This window comes from Triticum dicoccoides, chromosome 2A (genome assembly GCF_002162155.2).
Source record: "Triticum dicoccoides isolate Atlit2015 ecotype Zavitan chromosome 2A, WEW_v2.0, whole genome shotgun sequence".
In the NCBI taxonomy this organism is placed as follows: domain Eukaryota; kingdom Viridiplantae; phylum Streptophyta; class Magnoliopsida; order Poales; family Poaceae; genus Triticum; species Triticum dicoccoides.
In genome coordinates, this window is record NC_041382.1 from 650314676 (window position 1) to 650335568 (window position 20893).

The window sequence follows — 20893 nt, forward strand, 5'->3', positions numbered from 1 at the left end:
ATCTTTCTTTGCTGTTTTTGAAGAGAGGTTGCTTGCAGCGGACAACCCAGTATCTCGGAAGCATAGGCCACACACAGTGCTTGCAACTGCTCCACCAACGCAAAGGCTTCAAAACGGTGGTGTTGGGGCACCTATGCCACGGCCTTCTGCCACCGGGAATGTCTCAGGACAGATGCAACATGTTAGGCTGCCGCCGCGACTTGTTGGTCAATATCCTACCATGCAGATGCATGGACACGCTGCCTGGCCTGGTCCTCCACAAAATATTCAAGTACCACCTTTGATGCAACAACAACTTCAATACTGGCTTCCAGGGATGCCCCTACCGCAAACAGTGAGTCGATGCCTGTGGTGTGACCATTCATTCAAACAAAAGAAGAATGACAACACAAGGACGGATGCTGCGGAAGCTGTTAGATTCATCCATGAGGATATTTTTTTAGTTTGTTGTGTTTCATCCAATGTATTGACTGACTTGCACTTGGAGTGCATGAATGAATTTTTGAATGAACAACACCAAACCATTTTTGTTAATTTGGATTCTTTTCAACGCGTTATGCTGCCAAAATTTCTAGCCATGACTTGTTCAAATTTTGACATTGTTTGTAAGAAACCTACAACTTTATGGTCTTTGTTGCAAATTTTTGGCCTTGTTTGTAAGAAAGCTAGAACTTTATGGTCTAAGTTGGCTCACCTTGTGCTGGTCCAGCCTGCTGCCTCGTCAGCAGGCATTTTTAGTTCTTTACTACCATCGCTTCCTATATGTTGTAGACGGTTGTCTTGATCTGAAGATCTTATTATTACTACTTTTTCTTAACTTGTGACTTTCCTCCTTCACACATAGTTTTATTAACTCTGTTGTTATATGTTGGCAGAGAGGTTGCTTGCAGCGGACAACCCAGTATCTCGGAAGCATAGGTCACACACAATGCTTGCAACTGCTCCACCAACGCAAAGGATTCAAAACGGTGGTGTTGGGGCACATGTGCCACGGCCTTCTACCACCGGGAATGTCTCAGGACAGATGCAACATGTTAGGCTGCCGCCGCGACTTGTTGGTCAATACCCTACCATGCAGATGCATGGACACGCTGTCTGGCTTGGCCCTCCACAAAATATTCAAGTACCACCTTTGATGCAACAACAGCTTCAATACATGCTTCCAGGGATGCCCCTGCCGCAAACAGTGAGTCGATGCTTGTGATGTGACCATTCATTCAAACAAAAGAAGAATGACAACACAAGGACGGATGTTGCGGAAGCTGTTAGATTCATCCATGAGGATATTTTTTTAGTTTGTGGTGTTTCATCCAATGTATTGACTGACTTGCATTTGGAGTGCATGAATGAATTTTTGAATGAACAACACCAAACCATTTTTGTTAATTTGGATTCTTTTCAACGCGTTATGCTGCCAAAATTTCTAGCCATGACTTGTTCAAATTTTGACATTGTTTGTAAGAAACCTACAACTTTATGGTCTTTGTTGCAAATTTTTGGCCTTGTCTGTAAGAAAGCTAGAACTTTATGGTCTAAGTTGCCTCACCTTGAGCCACGATGCATAAACTATAATTTTTTAATTTATAAAAATTACAGTGCAGCCATGTTCTATCATTTCGGGTACAAAAAACTTTTTCGCTCGATCACGATGATGGGGAAGTAGATCGGCTGCCAAGGGGGAGAAGAGGAGGAGTCATTCAGCTTGGCGTTCCAGGAGAAGACGAAGGTGTAGCCGGCATAGACGACGACACTCCACTTGCACAAGGTAGCGGCGACCAGATCCGACGGAGAGCGCGCCGGCAGGGGTGTCGTGCTCTCTATCGCGTTCATGATAGGATGGGGCGACGGCTATGTTGGTTAACTCACCTGGCGGTAGCGGATGGAAGATTCTGTAAGTTTCATAAAATTCTCTTAAGTTTCATAAAACCCGGTCAACTTCTATGAATTTATATTTGCAAAAAAAACTATGAATTTGTGTTAATCAGCTCACACTACTCATGTGCCATACTAGACTAGTAATTTGCACGTGCTTCGCACGTAAAACTTACAGTGCAATACCAAATTATCATACTATGTGGTAACTAAAATGGAATGTTAAAATTCTAGTGCAAAATCGCAATTATTTTTTGGAAACAGGCTCTTGAGGCGAATTGAAATCATTTAGTTTTCGAACTCAAAATGAAAATGTTGGAAGAAAAGAAAACATTATATCTAATGTACTCCCTCCGATCCATATTAATTGTTGCTGGTTTAGTATAACTTTGTGTCATGTTAATTATCTGCTCCTAGTGTCATGCCAAAAGTTTCACTTATGTTTTCTTGTGCACTCAGCCCAAGTGTGTTCACAAATAGACTTACAACAGTCAGTTCAACCAAATAGAAAGAAATACTAACTGGTCTCCCCATTGTGCTGTGTTTATTTGCACGTCTGTGTCCATTCTAACTGGTCTCCCCATTGTCATGCTCTTTTTGCATTTAAAAAGAAGAGGAGGAAATGCATGTATGATGCATGCATGCATGCAACAGTTGATGCTACGGTGCTGCTCCTACAATCTTGCTAGATAGATGTAGAAATCAATTTAAAGCTCTTTCTCCCAGTGCGTTGTTGTACCATAGTCACATGCGCGTACAGTAGCAATCTGGTTAGCTCCAGTTGTACGAAAGTTCTAGAGCTTTGGTCAGACCGTGGCTCACCGGCGAATCCCTGAAGTTCTGGCCGTAGGATTGACAAATCCAACGGCATGTGTGCTGCAACGATTTATTCAATTCAGAAACAATTAATGAGAGCCATCCGATGGTGAGGATCCAACGGTTCATATGGTCTATTACTCGTACACTATATAGTGGCATAGAAGATACATCTCTAGCGAATGCGGGCATGAGTCGTCTGCCTAGTCAGATGCCATGTTATATTGTCATATGAATCAACCTTAGTTTGGAGAAAATGATAAAATATGTACCAGGTCAGAACTAACGGGAAATGTGGTACTCCCTCCAATCCATATTACTTGTCTTAGATTTGATACAGATGTGGATCGGGTGAAGTAGTAAGATTTTTGTCACGCCTAGAGTTACCAATGGAATTTAATCATAAATAAAAACTCAATAATTTAATTTTGCAATTTTCCTTTTTACTAATATCTAAATAACTGGCAGTCTCCATCTTTATTTTTGGTGGTGCAATATTGTACATGCACTCGACCGTGCTATGGTGGCAATTGCTAGCATGAACCACTTCAGAACAAACGAGAGTCACTGTATAATACTCTAGTAGTTTAAATAATAACGAAATTATGGAACAATTATTGCACCATAACTAAGAAGTGCCTTATACATAAGAATGACAAGTCAAAATAGACGAAGTATACCGAGTCGAAATGACGCACCACCGAAAGCACCATCACGCCTTCCTCGCCATCGACAAAGAAGGCAACGGAACCGGTGTCGCTCCTGCACGACAACCATCGGCCCAGATCAAAGGCTGGCAAGGAGAGCCCCCCATTGGAAGGGATCTGGTCGAAGAAAAATTCGACACTGCGGCCATATAACACAAAGGCAAACGAACGCCGACCAAATACAAAATCTCACCGCTAACCGGCGAGAAGAGCGGACCTCCAACGCGTGGACGGCCGAATCGCTGGGATGGGGAACGAGTTGAGGTAGAGATATTCGCCATGCCTCTACCTCCACTATCCAAACGCCAGCGCTCGAAACCCTAAATCCTACCCTATGCACAAGCCCAACACGAGGCGCCGCGATTCCCCACCCCTCCCGTCGCCGAAGCGACTGCCGGCAGTTTCGCCCCTTACAGGAAGGGGAAAGCGAAGCGAAACCGGTTAACTAGTTCTTTTTAAATATGATCACATGCAGTTCTTCGACATGGTTGGGGAAAATAATTCTTAAATATGAGTAACATCATTCATGTGATTGATTGTATGTTAGTAATAGGTATGGTAATCATCTATCCATTGAGTATAGATTAAGATTCAACGTTTTCCCCCGCAAAAAAAAGAGATTCAACGCGTTGAAGAATTGCACAGAGCACCATAGAGTGGCCACAAGACCACACGTGGACGCTCGCAAATTAGATAAGCTGCCGAAAGATGTGAAAAGGGCAGAAGGAAACGGAGTCCCTGACGAAGCTGGCCTATGGAGTATGGTCGTGGTATACATGCGAACGTTGCCGGCCGGGCGCCAAACCTGTGTGACATCGCACGCACGACATGCCAAACCTAAGCTCGGATCATGCTAAACTTGTGAGTACTCTGTGCAGCACGCGGTTTGCCCCAACCGGAAACAGGACGGTGTTCCAGCCACCGGTTTCCTTTCACCAAATCATCCAACGCGCACGTGCCCAGACGACGGAACACCCTCAAATCCTGTTCGCGGTTGGCGTGCCGAGAGAGAGAGGACAGTGGAGAGAGGAGTCACAGTGACCCCGCACCACACTGATGGACACGCGGAGCCGTGAGCCCGCGACATGAGAGATGAGAGCCGGCCGGTCAGCCCGCGACGACGCTGCCCACACGAAATCCTCGAGCGCGCGACAGCCACGCCGCAACGGCACGCCCTTTCCGGTCCATTTCCCGGACCCCGGTCGACACCACGCGCGCGCACCTCGCCGGACACGATAAAACAAGCCGCTTTTCCCTCCTCTTCAGCGTATACACGCGCCGCTGGTGTACCAACTCGCGTTTTGCCTTCTGAAGCCTTCTGAAGCCGAGACGCCGCCTGGTTGGCTCGCTGCTGCCCGTTGCGCTCCGGCGGCAGCCAAGCCAAGTGCTCTCGCCCGCCCGCGCGTGCGCGATGACCTTCCCGCTGGTGTGCTACTGCAACGCGGTGCCCCGGCCCATCGCCGCCGTGTTCAGGTTCCTCCACGCCACCGCGCTGGCCTTCGTGCTCATCCTCTGCCTCCTCGGCCTCTACGAGTTCCCCTACACCCCCGAGGAGCACGCGGCGCTCATCAGCGGCCCTCGCCGCCGTCCCAACCGGGACGGCGCGCTTCCGGAGACGATGAAGCGGCGGCTGCCCCCCGTCGAGTTCGCCGCGCACCTGGCGGAGCGGTCCCGATCGTCGACGTCTAAGAGGCCGGGTCGCCACGAGGACGAGGAGGAGGACGACGGCGGCGACGCGAGCACGTGCAGGGTGTGCCTGGAGCGGCTGGAGCCGACGGACGAGGTGCGGCCGCTGGGCAACTGCGCCCACGCCTTCCACAGAGGCTGCATCGACCGGTGGATCGACGTCGGCGAGGCGACGTGCCCGCTGTGCCGGTCCAGCCTGCTGCCTCGTCAGCGCGGGGGGCTGCTCGCCAGTGCCAGGGCCCGGTTCAGCGGCTAGTTCTCCATCCGTACCTGCACGAGGGGCAGTTTTGTCATTTCAGCGGCGATGGTACTTGGTGCAGCAGGCCAATCGCGGGCTGTTCGCGATCAGGACGACTAAGCACCGAGCAGTACCTGTGCTAATCAATGGGCACGCACGAAATTATTTGACCAACTCCTGGTGAGAAAATATATGGAGCAGTACCGTCCGTGTTTAGGGAAGAGATCGGATCAGTGATCACAATAAAAGATTGGCCCATTGAGAATTTGAGATGGGCTGGCAATGTGTCCTGCGTGTCCGTCAAGTCCAGTCCAGTCCAGTGCACTGTTCTATCTTCTGGAATTGTTGGGTACGAAGCTGCATCCGTGTTGACACGTTGTTATCGATGATTTAATTTCTTAACGTTGCTCGGCTTCAACTGCATGGAATCGACGTGTAACTAATCATCGTTATCTTCCCCGCAAGAAAAGAGACAATCATCATTATATTCACAAACAAAAATGCTACACCTACGAAGAAAACCTACAAACTCTTATGTAAATTTCCTAACTATAATCTCTCCGCCCCCTGATTTTAACTGGGTGGGTCCCCACCCCCTTATTTCTTTCAACCGAAGCCATTACGTAAGTTACGTATGAATCAGTACGTAGGTCTAGCATTGTTGATTCACGAACATAGGGCGTTGCCTGGATCGGATTTGTAGGCTGGATCGGCGACCCTTGGTGTTGCCTGGTATTTCTCTTTTGCATCCTTCAGATGCTTTTTGTTTGGTCCTTTTTGCTTTTCTTTTTCTTTTCGTAGTTTCTTTGTTTCAATTTTCTTTGTCTGGACAATCTGTTCCGTTATGATTGTAACTAGATCATGATTGGCGCGCGTTGCTGCGCCCGTCTCTTTTTTCGATGAACCAATATGAGTTCCCATAGAAGGGTCTCAAAGATGGACATGATATTCTGTTAAAATTTGACTGCATGAATAGTTGAAAATCGGTTTACTACTTGGAATCAACATAATTTAGATCTATCTTTCAACCAACTAAATCTTATAGAAGATCCAAGCACTCGGAAAGTAGCCCAGCGCCAAAATTAGGATAATACAGAGTAGTAATACCCTAGTATGGCATACGACATGTACAGCAGAGTAGCAATATGTGCAAACCATGCCAAAATAGAGTAACCCAAACTATAGTTCAGATGCCATAAGATAAAATTTTGCATTGAGTAAACAGGAAGATCCTAGGTAACTAAGTATTTCTAAGTGTACATAACCATGGAACCAAGCTGTTAGTTGATATCTTTTCTTGTTATGTAAGATCCACAAGAAGATATTGCAATCATCACACAAAGTACATGGTATGATCAAACAAGAAAGAAAGCTCCTTATAACCTTCAAAACCTAAGATGACATAAGTAGTAGAGAGGTGACTTGCTGGTTACTGCAACTGGGCATCTTGTTTTCATAATACTTAGCATCACACTGTGAACCCTCTGGCACCAAAGCTAACCATCATTTAAAGAACAAATCCTACAGGGTTGGCATTAGGCTCATACACAAAACTTGACCTATAATCACCAATAGTTGGAAAAGCCAATCGACCAAATAAAACATATCTTGAAAGGCTACATCATATGTAAGCAGAATAATAGAAGTTAAGAAGTAATTTTAGAAAACAAAATTATAAGGGGTGGAGGTGCTGGTTGTGACCTGAGGAATCAAATCTTTCCTTGTATATTCTCCAGTACCGTGCCCAACTCCCAATTAAACAACACACAAGTAGAGTTGATGGTTAGCGTATAAAGAAACCAAAGCAATAGGCATTCCATTGTATAATAAGGTGCCGTTAGATGTGAACGACCATGATACATAGCTGATTAGGCAGAAGGGTAATACAGAAGGAATCAATTTCAGTTGATTATTATGTACATGAATAGCAGGTAAGCATTATCTTTGGTAACCAGATAACCTATAAGGGCATTTGTATTCTCTTCGCTGAGAGACAACTGTATCCGGCTGTGGCATCACGCAATGGTCCTGAATTAAGCATTCATGTTATTTTTATCTAATATGGGCCGAGCGATTTCATTTACATGTTGCACCATGCATTTAAGGAAAAAATGTCGACATAATTATTTGGCTTTCCTCATGTATGAATAAAGAAATTGTCCACATAATTATTTGGCTTTCCAAATGTATAGATAAAGAAATTGTCCACATAATAATTCGGCTTCCCTCATTTATGGATAAAGAAATTTTTCACATAATTATTTGGCTTTCCTCATGTATGGATAAAGAAATTGTCCACATAATTATTCGGCTTTCCTCATGTATGGATAAAAGAAGAAGATGTTGAGGTTTCACACCCTTCTAGAACAGCATGGTAACACTTTTTGCGCTTTTTTTGGTATAACTCTAAGTAATCTGTCCAACAAGTAAATATCCTAACTTAGAAACACGTAATCTAAGCAGTCATACACTATACAAAAAATGGATGGTAAAAGATAAGGTCTAGCAGTGCACCTGAAGTAATTACCTGCTCTAGAAACCATTGGAGATATGAGCTGAGAATTTCTGAAATAGAAAAATGCGACATCCAATCTCCAAGATCCGCCTGAATCAATTGAGCATAAGCCAGTATGAACAACACCTGTACAAAATTTTGATTGAGAGGAAATTAGCACAATGTAATCCTGTGGTGGAAGGAATCATTATATGAATGGGGAAAATGAAGATTATAGGGGAACCTAGCAGAGCACCATGTTGAATTGTTGATGGATGTTTTGTCGCCGGATTGAAAAAGGTTAGCGAGGAAGCATATATACACGGCAGCTGAAGGATGGGAAAACAGAGAGGCAGACATCCATTAATCAACGCCAGCGAGAGAGAGACATCATCCAACATGAATGCCTGAAGAGAAACTGAAGAGTAATTGTTTGCCTTCAATTCCCGGCGGAACAGTTTCGCTCAAGAACATACGAACAGCGAGACGAGATTGGCATGAACGTGAATTGGCGTGCGGTCCGGAGGCCTGAATCATTCCAATCCCGCAGAGCCGTACGCCGTATCCCCTGGGCTAGGTCGCCATCTTCACTGACATCTCCAGCGCCTCCTGTTAGCTCGCATTTAGAGAAAAAAAACAGAGATGATGATGGGTTTGACTGAAAGATGGAGCACTGGGGTTTTGAAATTTTTGTCCGCAAAATGTGTGTACCTGTGTGCCAACCTACCTCTTGTTTTCTAAATCAATCTTGTTGCCCACTAACGCCATCACCAAACCTGGGTTCCCTGTTTGGACATGTGCATATATAAAAATCTAAGCACTGACATACAGATGACTTCCACCGACAAAAGGTAGAGTGTTCTTTGGATCCAACTGAAGCAGTGCGACAAGATGGAAGTACAGAAACATGTTCAGTTATACCTAGTCTTTGAAGCTCGTCAACCCACCTCTTCGTTGCTCGGATGTAAGAGTCCTGACGCCCACACAGAAAAAATCAAACAGATTAACGTGAACAGAAAGCAAGCGATCAACTCATCCGGCACATATTCAGAGAATATCGCTAAACGAAGTACCGAGGAGAAGAGAAGATCTCTCTCACCGTGCTAGTGATGTCGTAGACTTACTACGGCGGCGGCGCCGCGGCGGAGCATGGGGGCGAGGTTGTGGTAGCGCTACTGGCCGGTCCAACAGTCCAACCCTCGCTCACGTACTGGACTGCATCGGCTGGACCTGGATCCCGCTCCTCCGGATGATCCCAGCGCACGCATCGACTTGCTCGATCTCGCACCTGCGATGGATCCAATGGAGCGATGCACACCGGCCGCTCCTTTGTCGCTCCGGCTCCTACGCCTCACAAGCCTAGCAGACCTTCTTTTAGCGCTGGAAATGGGCTGGCGGCTGGCGGACGGCCCAATGCACCACAGGCGTCCGTTTTGGCCCGTGGAGCAGCAGCCCACGGGACAGCTGGGCTAGATTAGCCACACCGCAAAACAGATTGCTTTTCACAATAAATCTGACGGCCAGGAACTTCGAGATCAATAAAACGGACGGCTGAAAATCCAAATCGCTGTGAGGGCAAGGATTAAGTACGGTTATACTGTCCTTAATGAAACCCAGCTCCTATTTTTGGGAGGCATATGAAAAAAGATATAGTGTAAGCTGATGATTAAAGTTAGAAAATCTAATGGAAGATCATTTTTGGAACCTAGGTACTACAGAAATCCACTTTCTAATATTTCAAGAAACAAAAATCCACTTTCTAACACTTAGTAAAAAAATAGTTCCTCCATCCGAATTTATTAGAGCATTTAACCGAACGTCTTAAGCCCGTCTCAAACACCCGGGCGAGCAGACCGGTCACAAAAAACCAACCCACCAAAGCGTCTCAAACCGGTCTCAAACGTCTGGGCTGCCCACCGCCCCTCATATTCAGCCCAAATGAAGGGCGGACATGGGGCGACCCAGGTACGTCAGCGTGAGTTCGCCACATCATCCCGGCCCACCACCGATCCCATGATTGTCGCACAAAAACCCCCAATCTACCCCCTCTCCGAACCATAGCTCACTCATTCTCCTCTCTCGCTCCGTCCGCACTCTCTCCTGTCTGATTTCGATCAAATACGGGATATGTCAAGCCTCGACAGCCACTTCGGCTCCGACCTCGTCATCGAGGAGGAGCTGGCCCTCCGCATTCCGTTTGAGCGGTCGAAGGTGGACACCAAGGGCAGCTCTGGATCTGCATTGTAGCCGCTCCCGCGCCAACAGTGCCACCCAGTTCCTCGCTAAAGGGAGCCCACCCGCTCCCTTGCGTGGCTCGAAAGGCGTCGCACCGTCAGGCGAGGAATGCTCACACTAGAGCCTAGATGGAAAGTGACACCAAGACATGAGAGGAGGCCTCCGGACATAATCACTTCATCAAACCCGGCTCCCCTTGAGAGCACGAAATCGTCACACAAGGAGAAGAAGCTGCCGTCCGCGAAACCCACCTGACAACCAGCATTGTGGGACCTTGCTCACAAGACAGAGCATCCAAGAAGAGAACGACGCTAGAGCGCCGCCGCCAGTACCCGATCAAGCAAATGCAGGACCAAGGTTATCACCGAGAGCCCCGGGTGGGGGACAACCCACGATGACACCTTGGGAAAACAGCAACTTCTAAACCATATGTTTAACGCCCGTTTCGTCCGGGAAAAGAAGCTTTTCCACCGTGTGTTAACGGCTGGTGCTCTGTAATAATATAATGCGCGCTTGGGCCCTCAATTATACCGCCCTATGGATCGAGGAGACAGTTCGTGGACAAGCCTAATGCTGCCCCGAGCACGCCGACGGCCGCGCAATCATCTCAGCCCGATCGAGTTTGCTCGGAAACACAAAAGAACTCCTTGCTCCAGAGGCCCCGTGTCCTTCCTCCTCCAAGTGGACAAACTCACTGAAGCTGACAACAAAACCTGCATGTACTGCATGTGCGCAGTAGATTTTCCAGATCAGAACCAAGAGGGTTCCGAATATCACAAGAGGTGAGTGCTGAATCTCTTGGGATCATCGCATCGGCTCTGATGAAATTTTCAGCGACCTTTGTACCTCAGGTGTGCCGCAGTGGACAGTAGCAGTAGCACTACGTACCGTCAGGATAACTGCATCCGACAATGAATTCAATCAACTGCAAGGACGTGGTATATCTAGAGCAAAAATCATGAGCAATGCCTTAGAAATGACCAATCCGCGTGAGATCCCTACTCGGCTAATCCCTGCTTGGCACCGCACTCTGCCGCACGATGTTCTGAATGAAGAACGTGCTCTGTTCTTCCGTCTGTCACTCTGTCAGGCATACAACCTGTGGCAGGTTACTTGTTATCTTTCTCTCTCGGAAATCAGAACGTTCCATTGCACACATAGGTACATAGCGCAAAGATGATCACGCTGTGCCGGTAGAGTTTCCTAGAAAAGGCCTCTTTTGTTCTTTGACAAACGGCAGAGCTCGCTACACCGGCATGAATGGCTACTCCTTTGGAGAGGCCAAGAACCTTGGTCACCAACCCATGTCTCGCAAGTGGCAACGCTTTCCTGCCCCCTCATCACCGGGGCTAATCAACAGCCCTACAAGGCGCGTGTCGACTGTCCCACCGAATTGACACCGCTCCCCTGCGTACATTTTCGCCCGTTGCACGTAATAATACACCGCACCATCATCATCCTCCCCATCGACTTTGATCGGGCGTCCTTCCTAGCCATGTTGTTACCTCGTGCCCATGCTTCACTCGCAAGCCACAGCTCCCACAAGAGAACAATGCCAACGGGCCTGCTCTCGACGCCATGCATTGCAAAGAAGCTCTGCTTTGCGCGTCGCCATCATGCTCGCTTTCGCCCCTCCAACAAAAATGTCCCCATGCTGCCCGCTCCTCCTATTATTTCCAGCAATGCCGACCGCCGGCCTGAGTCGCGAGGCTCTCCCCGTGCTGCTGCTGATGCTCGCCGCGGCCGTTGTCGCGCTCGCGTGGCCGTGCGGCGCGCTGCAGCTGCAGGACGCCGCCCTCATCGACGACGTCATCATGGAGGCCGCGGAGGAGTGCTACAACGGGAAGCACCGGCGGACGGGCGTCACGTACCCGCTCTCGCTCCCGGCCAGCCTGTCCGCCGTCGACGGCAGCGTGTCGCGGTTCCGCTCCGGCAGCCTCAGCCGGCACGGCGTCCGTCTCTTCGGCGAGTTCTCCGTGCCCCCGGGGCTCGTCGTGCCCGGCCGTGCTGCCGGCGCGCACCTCCTCGCCGTCCGCGTCAATATGGGCAACCTCTCGGCCGTCTACGACGAGCACGCGGCGAGAGGCGGCGGCTACCGCATCGCGTCGCCGGTGCTCGGGCTCATGTTCTACGGCCTGGACCCGCGCGACGGCACGGCGCCGCTCCAGGTCCGCGTCACGGGCGCGGCCATCCGCGTCAACTTCTCCATGGCGGTCCCGGCGCTCCAGCCAGGGGCCGTGCCGCTCTGCATGGCGGTGTGGCTCAACGGCAGCGTCGCCGTGACGGACGTGCAGGCCGGGACCAACACCTGCCACCTGAGGGACCAAGGCCACGTCGCGCTCGTCCTGGGCGGCGTAGGCGACGGCGACGCGGTGGCGGAGGACGGGGAGGTGAGCAAGTGGAAGCTGGCGTTGTTCGGCGCGGCGCTGGGCGCGGGCGGCACGGTGCTGCTGGGGCTCGTCCTCGTCGCGATGCTGAGCGTCCAGCGGCGCAAATCGGAGATGGCGGAGATGGAGCGGCGGGCGTACGAGGAGGAGGCGCTGCGCGTGGCCATGGTCGGCCACGTCCGTGCGCCGTCAGCGTGCGGGTCGCGCACCACGCCGGACGAGCTGGAGAACGAGTACCGTGCCACCTTGTGACACAAACAAGTGCACATTTGGAACAAAGGAATAGTAGCATTTGAATTTTTATCCTACAATATTCTTTATGTACTATGTTATAATACTTTATTTATTACGAAAAATAATCGATGTAAACTGTGAAGTAGCTGTAACTTGATCCAGAGATGCATGATTACCACGATCGTTCATTTTAGTTACATTACATTGTTATAGGCGGGGGGTTGCTAACTTTAGCCTCTAAATTTCGTTGTAACTAGCTAACAAATGTTCAAAATAGTGCATATCACTCACTTTGTTGGTGAGACGGTGACTCAGAGCATCTCCAATAGATCCAAATGTAAAAATAACTAACTTTCGGACCGTCTGGGGCAAAAAACGCTGCTCCAACAAACGGTCCATATGCAAAAAAAATTGAACCGCGGCCTCCTCGTAATGTAAAATGCAACACCTTGCGATGCAAATATACATCACGAGATGCACCTGGTCCAAAACTAGCCGCCGTCCGCGAACGCCCAACCGCCACTTCATTTCCATTCCCGCCCGCGCCCGTCCGCGACACCGCCGGCCGGAATCCGCCGCCGCGACCGCCCAAAACCTCGCCGTCGGCGCCGCCACCACCCCGCATCCCCTCCGCCGCCGCAGCCCTCCGTCCCCGTCGCCGCCCGTCCGCCGCAGAATCGAGTGGTAGCCGGCGCGGGATTTGGCCCCTCCGGCGGTCCGGCTGCCGCGGTAGGCCTTCGCCGGGTCTTTTAGGCTGCCGCCGACCTCCTCCCTTCGGCCGTGAGCCTGTCCACGGTCGTTGCGCTGGCCACACGACCGCCTCCCCGCCGCCCTCCGCCCGGCTGCCGAACTAGTCTTCGCCGCCCGCCGAGCTCCTCTTGGCCGGCCTCCAACCTCATTTCTTATCACCGCCGCCGTCCGGAGCCGACCGCAGCCGTCCGCAGACGTCAACAGCAGCCAATCCAACCGGCGGCCATCTTCTTCCACCGCGCGCACAAGGTGTTCGACGGAATTCCCCATTGTAGATTCATTATTTGTTTGTTCAAAACTATGTTGTATTTGTGTTGCATTGCATCTCTTGGATCTGAAGAACTATGTAATAATTTGGTATTGTGGACATGATTTTTTATATGTTATTTTCAAATATTTGCGGCTGTACAGTGGTTGGACAACGGCTGAACAGCAGCCGGGCGGCTGCTGGCAGGTTTTTGGACCATGAATTTGGACCATCTATTGGAGTTGCTCTTTTGGACCATCTATTGGAGTTGACCTTTTTTCGGAGCTCCAAAACACACTTTTTGATGGTCCAAAATTTACATCTTCTGTTTTGGACCGTTGTAATTTGAACCATCTATTGAAGATGCTCTTAGAAGTTGGAGCCAAAAACCGTTTTATGACTCAATTTTGACTAAATCGAATGACCTTCTGTCCTCTCGCAGCTAATCAAGTTGAATCTAATTGATTGGTTACCAAAACTAGCAGCCTAACGTCGTAGTGTTACATTAGGAAAGCCTTTAAATCTCAGATTATTGTACAACTGTCTTCTGTCAAACTTTATTCTATAGCCTGTTACTCAAATAACATCACATGAATACAATACATTGGTCCGTAAATTAAGCAAAAGCTAGTTAGATACACAATTTTTTCATAAAACCACCAGGCTACCACAATACGTAAGGCTCGATGTTCTTGATCTTTAACTATACATTCTATGTTTTCCCATTATTAAAAAACTTCCCATACTCCCTATTTTTTATAAGAAATAAGTAGGTTCTAGTACTTTTTGTTTAATTATTCAAAATTGACTGCTTTTAGAATTACTCAATGGATAGACCTTTTAAAATGGATGAGATGGAATGGCAAGTTTGAGGGGTACACTTTGGAAGATATAGATGGGATCATGGGAAATAGTATGGTTGGTGGCTGATTGAGAATAATCTTTGCAGAAAAACCCGTACTAGTTCCGAGATAGTATTTTTCAATGTCTCGGGTAATTTATTTAAGGATATCGAGATTTATAATGGACAATTAAGATTTACCAATTATCAATGCCAAGACCTAATTCTCACATTGAGTAAGAACGGAAACTCTCCAATGAGTAACATAACAAGCAACGAGTAAACAACTTTGCCCATAAACATGCACACGAGCTTCAGATGCTCTAAGAGGGAATAGTATTCACTTTTGGGCTAATTGGGTTGCACTTGTTGAAAAGAGAAGGAGAGAAACAGTGAGCGCTCGCCTCCAGTGATGCTGTAGCGGGCCAGCCCATTAGTGTCCACAAATGTTAGTTAAGCTATCTAATTTATTTTTATTTACTTTTGCTTATATTTCAATGGATTAATTTCTTTAAACGTTCTAACATATTTAAAATGTTAATGCACTGTACGTAATTGTTTGGATAATTCGTAAAAAATGTATGTAATTTACCATTCAAAAAAATGTCCATGACATTTAGACAATGTTCAGACATTTCGAAAAAACAATTGTGACATTTATAAAGAATATTACATATCTTTTTAAAATATCATACCATCCAGAAACAATTGTGCCATTTTAAAAATGTCACAAATTTTATAAAAAATATTTTATTATAAAATTTTATATACAATATAAAAATATTCATGTAATTTTAAAAGTGTTTCATAACATCCAAAAAAATGTCAACATGTATTTGAAAAAATAAACATGTGTTCAAAAAATTATCTTGTGTTTGAAAAAAAATCACCATCTATCTAATAAATATTTAACGCATATCAAAACAATATTCAACATGTATTAAGAAAATATTTCGTGTGCATACAAAAAATGTGCATAATTTTTTAAGGAAATTTGACGTATATTTAAGAAAGTAAAAGGAAAAAAAATAAAAAAGGGAAAAGAAAAAACAACAAATCTGCTAAAAAGCACATAGTAAGAAAGAAGAAAAAAACAACAAATTCCTTCGGCAAGCATGGGAATTCCATGACCTTTTTTTGAAACTATGATGATTTTTATATCAAATTCAGAAATTATACACCCTAATGCAGAACAATCGAAAGTATCACCCTGTCGGCCTCCCGTTGGCCGAAGAGGGACTTTTCGGCCTACTGCTGGCCAAAAAGGAAGAGTCCCTCTTCGGCCAACACCGGCTCTACTGTTTTAGAAAATTCATATCAATTAGGATTTTTAGTATTTTAATTTGATTCTTTTTGCATTAGATTAGAAATTTTATGAAGTTTCTATAGATATCAAGTTTGACTATATTTGAAAGTTTGAATTTGAATTTTTATGAATTTGCTCAAATCACTAGATTGCCTATAATTTGAGCTAGGAGTATTCTATTTAGATGGTTCTTTTTGCTACTGGTTCTTTGTGACTTTGTTTATCAGTAATAATTAATTGGTGAATTTTAGGATTATTTAAAATTAGGTTTTCATGAAAACAGTTCCGTTTTAGTGTTTTATAGGGTTTGTGCTATTTCTTTTAATTTTAATTGTTTTAAATTGTTTTCTTTATTTTTTGACATGTTTTTTAGTTTTTGTTAAGTTATTAGTAGATATTTTATTTGTAGTCTTTTTTTGTATTTTATTTTCTTTATCCTCCATTTTCTTTCCCGTCGTTTTTTCCCTCTATTTTCTCCCACTATTTTCTTTGCCGCCATTTTCTCCCGTCATTCTTTGCCGCCATTCTCTCCCGCCATTCTTTGCCTCCATTTTCTTTCCCGTCATTTTATTTGCCGCCATTCTCTCCCTTCATTCTCTCCCGCCATTTTATTTCCTGCCATTCTCTCCCGCCATTTTCTTTCCCGCTATTTTCTTTCTCGCCATTCTCTCTCGCCATCTTCTTTATCGCCATCTTCTTTCTCAACTTATAAAACGAGCCTCATGTTGTCCACGACCGTAGATAACATCGCCTGACACGGTCTGTGTCTCCTGCGTCGATGCTGCTGGTAGAGTGTGAAACACTGTCTGAGAGAAGTCATAAGTGTTTGCAGCTTCGTCATCATCATCGGAGAGTGTTTCACACTTATGACTTCTCTCACACAGTGTTTCGCACTCCACATGAAGGCATCATAGTCATCCTCCGTTGATGCAGCACTCCTTAGTGTGGCGGGAGAGAATGGCGGGAAAGAAAATGGTGGGAGAAAATGGCGGCAAAGAAGATGGCGGAAAGAAAATGGAGGGAACAAGATTGCGGAAAAGTATTTTTTTTCATGTATAAAACGACAATGGTTGTACAGGATTTATAAGGAACTTTTAAATATAAACTCCTATGAAGCTAAAAACAAGTTTTCTAGTAGGATAAAAGAAATAAAATACAAAAAAGTACTACAAATAAAATAGCTACTGATAACTAAACAAAAACAAAAAGAATATGTCAAAAAAACTAAAGAAAACAATTTAAAGCAATTAAAATTAAAAGAAATGGCATAAAACCTATAAAACACTAAAACAGAACTGTTTTCATAAAAAACTAATTTTAAGTAATTATAAAATTCGCCAATTAATTACTACTGATAAACAAAGTCACAAAGAACCAGTAGCAAAAAGAATCATCTAAAAAAATACTCCTAGCTCAAATTATAGGCAATCTAGTGATTTGAGCAAATTCATGAAAATTCAAATTCAAACTTTAAAATCTAGTCAAACTTGATATCTACAGAAACTTCATAAATTTTTTAATCTAATGCAAAAAGAATCAAATTAAAATACTAAAAATCCTAATTGATATGAATTTTCTAAAATAAAAGAGTAGGTGTAGGCCGAAGAATGACTCTTTGGCCAATTGTTGGCTGAAAAGTCCTTTTTGGCCAATGCTTGGCCGAAAAGTCTTTTTTGGCCAACGGTTGGCTGAAAAGTCTCTCTTCGGCCAACATGAGGCCGATAGGGTGATACTTTTGATTTTTCTGCATTAGGGTGTATAGTTTCCGAATTTGCTATAAAAATCATCATAGTTTCAAAAAAAATCCAGTTTTTTGCCAGGTTTTACCATGTTTACTTAAGAAAATTACCAGGTTCGCGATATCATAATTTTCCATAATGTCAGATTTATGCTTAAAAAATCTAAAATCAGATTTCTTTCTTAACAAGGGCTTCTTAAATTCCCTCAAAAAAAACAAGGGCTTCTTAAATCAAAGACTTTTTTGTTCAAATCTATATTAGGTCGCCTTTCATAAAAAAACTAATGTTATGGTCGTCCGCCTGTTCGGTTGCGGCAGTGCAAGTCGCTGGTATATTCATTGCCCATTCGCCTCGCCCCAACCGACCGGCAGCCGAACCAAAGAGGCAACCTAAAGTAGAAAACAGTCCACGCCGCCGCGGCACCGAGCGACCCCGCGGGCGTCCTCGGAAGAAGACGAAGCGGCGGCGACGACCTAGACCCCGGCGCGGCAGACCGCTCGCTCGTGTTGGAGCCTGGATGGCGTCCGGAGGCATCGCCCGCGGCCGCCTCGCCGAGGAGCGCAAGTCGTGGCGCAAGAACCACCCCCATGTGCGCGCCCGCACCACGACCTAGCTACCTGCTTTCTTTGCCCAATTTTCTTTGTTTCTTTCTCCGGATCTACGCAAGTGGTAATGGGGACACTGGGGCTTCTTGGCTGTTTCAGGGCTTCGTGGCCAAGCCGGAGACCCTGCCGGATGGGTCCGTCAATCTGATGCTCTGGCGGTGCGTCATCCCCGGCAAGCCAGGGGTAAGAAAATAGATACTGTGTCCTTTTTTACTCGCGCTGTGCCGTGGCTTGCAATTGTTATAAATCTGCGCTTCTTGTTTTGTTTCTGTGAACCTGCTCGTGGTTATGTAGTTTGATTTTGTTACACATTGCAACCCGAGAGAAATCTCACCATGATTTTCTCAGAGTTTCTCTGAACCTCTTTGTGCCTCTGTACTAACAGAGGAGGGGTTTCAGTAGGTGCAGGGTTTTGCAATCCTTGATATGCAGAACTCTTTCGACTAGCTGAACATTAGACGTTGGTAGCACAAAGCCCTTGGCCCCTTCACTATTGCAAGCGGAACATTGCATATTGTTGTTGAAAAAGCAGGGCATGAACGGACATTGTCATGCCGACATATTATATCATATCCTAATACAATCGAATCTGAGTTTGTTCTCTTGCATAAAAGAACCAAACCAATGATCCATCTTTCTTAATTTGATGCTTCATTGTAATGCTTTTGTTTTTTTATCTCTGCCACTGTATTATTTTGTTGCAGGATAAAACTTGATTACATTTTACTATCTTACGGGTCAGTTTGCCAGTCCGTGTCCCAAATTATGATGATGCGAAAGTAACTATTTTAAGCTTATGATAGTGTTGGGCAATTGATCAACATATAAGGATGCATGTGAGGTGTCAATAACATACATTAAGCCCATCAAGCAAATGATTGCACAATCCTGTCTCTGTTCGGTTGGCATAGTACTTTTATTGAAGTTTTAGCATGACCACCTTATCAGGACATTGCATTTCGATTGACCTTGTTTGGTTGTAACAAAGACCCCATACAGGACAGAAGCATGACCAGATAATACCAAAGTTTGAATATGGAATGGTGCACTGCTGCTTAATTTCTTTCGCCTTCTCGAAGATGAAACCAAATAAGCGGCACATTGAATATTCATTTCGCAAAAACATGTTTTAGATATTCAATCCTCTCTTGTAAACATTTTGAAATGTTATTCTCAAGGCCAGACTGACAATTTCGATAAAAATCTTGTAAGCTACAATTTACCTCAATATTCTGCTGTCTTTGTTTGTGATGCCCGCTTTTACTGCTTCACAAATTACAATTCAATAATGATGACCACGAGCCTACAACCTGTTTCATTCTAGTCATGCAAACAACCCTAATTGATGTTGGACTGTTCACCTCTATTGAACTACCATTGTTGATGGTCCTTTGTCGAATATGGGTGCATTAAACCATACATTGAGTCTTTTGTCGATGAGAAAGAAAAGATAGACCCCCATCCTGTGGGAACTGAATTGAACTTTTCCCTTAAAACCCCTATGAAATTCGAAACAGACACTTGGTGTATAAAATGCAGCATTGTAAGTCTGTAACTTATTCTTATCTGATACTTCTTCAGTTCTTTGTGTGTGAATAGTGTAGTACTACAATAAATATTCTTTTACGACAGATTTGTGTGCTCTCTAGCCTCTAGTCCATGCTGTGTAGCTCAGCAAACTGACCTTTTCTAACGCAATAACTTTGTTTTTCTGCAGACTGACTGGGAAGGTGGATATTACCCGCTCACTATGCAATTTGATGATAATTACCCAACTACCGCTCCTAGCTGCAGGTTCCCAGCAGGTTTCTTCCATATCAATGTCTACGATTCTGGAGCAGTATGCCTATCGATCCTGGGTGGTGTGAGTGTAGACTGACTGAAACTTCCCTTCCAGCATGTGTCTGCACCATGCCAATATCCCCGCTGATCTTTCATGACCTGCCTCATCCTTTTCAGGCATGGAAACCTTCAATTACAGTGAAGCAGGTTTTGGTGGGCATCCAGGAGTTGCTTGATGACCCAAATCCTGACTCATCCGCACAGCATCGATGCTACGAACTCTATAAAAAGGTTATCTCCCGTAACTAGAACTTGCTTAACTTGAAGGCACGTCTCCTTTAGTTTTAATACGGCTGTGCTCTCTTAACACTCCCTGCTTGTTTGTGCCTGCATTTGCAGAACATGCCAGAGTACAAGAACAAGGTCCGTGAGCAGGCCAAGCGCTACCCTTCGCGCATGTAGCTAAGTGAACTCGCGTCGGCTAGGCTTTAGTGCTTGCATAATATCAGCATGCATTTTGGTTTTGGTGGAACTGAAGTCCAGAACTGCGGGGGCGTAGTTAGCGCAATGGTAGTGTGTTTGTTGGAACCGCTGAACTGCACTTTTGAGTCCATCTTCGCTACGAATTGCTTCGGGCCTTCTAGCTTAAATCAATGGAGTGTGTAGTTTGGGGTGAGCTTTGCTGACCCTTTTTTACTTTGTGATGAAAAGATACATCCTTTTCTTCCAAGTGATTCCTCCTACCTTGTCTTGCCATTATTCATGCAAGAAAGATGGGTCGGATCAGCCCAAATGATTGAAGTTAGGCGCGGGTTTACGACCGCGCTGCTCTTCCTGGTTACGTACGGGTCAACAAAGCCTGGGTTAAAATCCGCATCTGGGTTTTCCCCAAAGGAGAGAGACCCGTAAAGCCCGGGAAGTGGGTGAACCCGGGAAGTAAAAATAGCCTCTCGC

General features: G+C 45.7%; 2 protein-coding genes across 3 annotated transcripts; both read left to right on the forward strand.

Moving 5' to 3' along the window:
* Positions 1-4671: 4671 nt before the first annotated feature.
* On the forward strand, positions 4672-5540 carry LOC119355980 (E3 ubiquitin-protein ligase EL5-like). The gene has a single exon (XM_037622876.1). It carries the CDS (start codon positions 4807-4809, stop codon positions 5335-5337), a length of 531 nt encoding a protein of 176 aa, XP_037478773.1. The 5' UTR covers positions 4672-4806; the 3' UTR covers positions 5338-5540.
* Positions 5541-17903: 12363 nt separating this feature from the next.
* LOC119359773 (SUMO-conjugating enzyme SCE1-like) lies at positions 17904-20669 on the forward strand. 2 transcript variants are annotated; one of them, XM_037625862.1, is made up of 5 exons: positions 17904-18141; positions 18257-18340; positions 19875-20021; positions 20117-20230; positions 20339-20669. In XM_037625862.1, the coding sequence occupies exons 1-5, from the start codon at positions 18070-18072 to the stop codon at positions 20399-20401; spliced, it is 480 nt and encodes a 159-aa protein (XP_037481759.1). In that variant the 5' UTR covers positions 17904-18069; the 3' UTR covers positions 20402-20669. The 2 variants fall into 2 exon arrangements, with proteins under 2 accessions (XP_037481759.1, XP_037481758.1); XM_037625861.1 differs by having other exon boundaries at positions 18140-18340.
* The last annotated feature ends 224 nt before the right edge of the window (positions 20670-20893 follow it).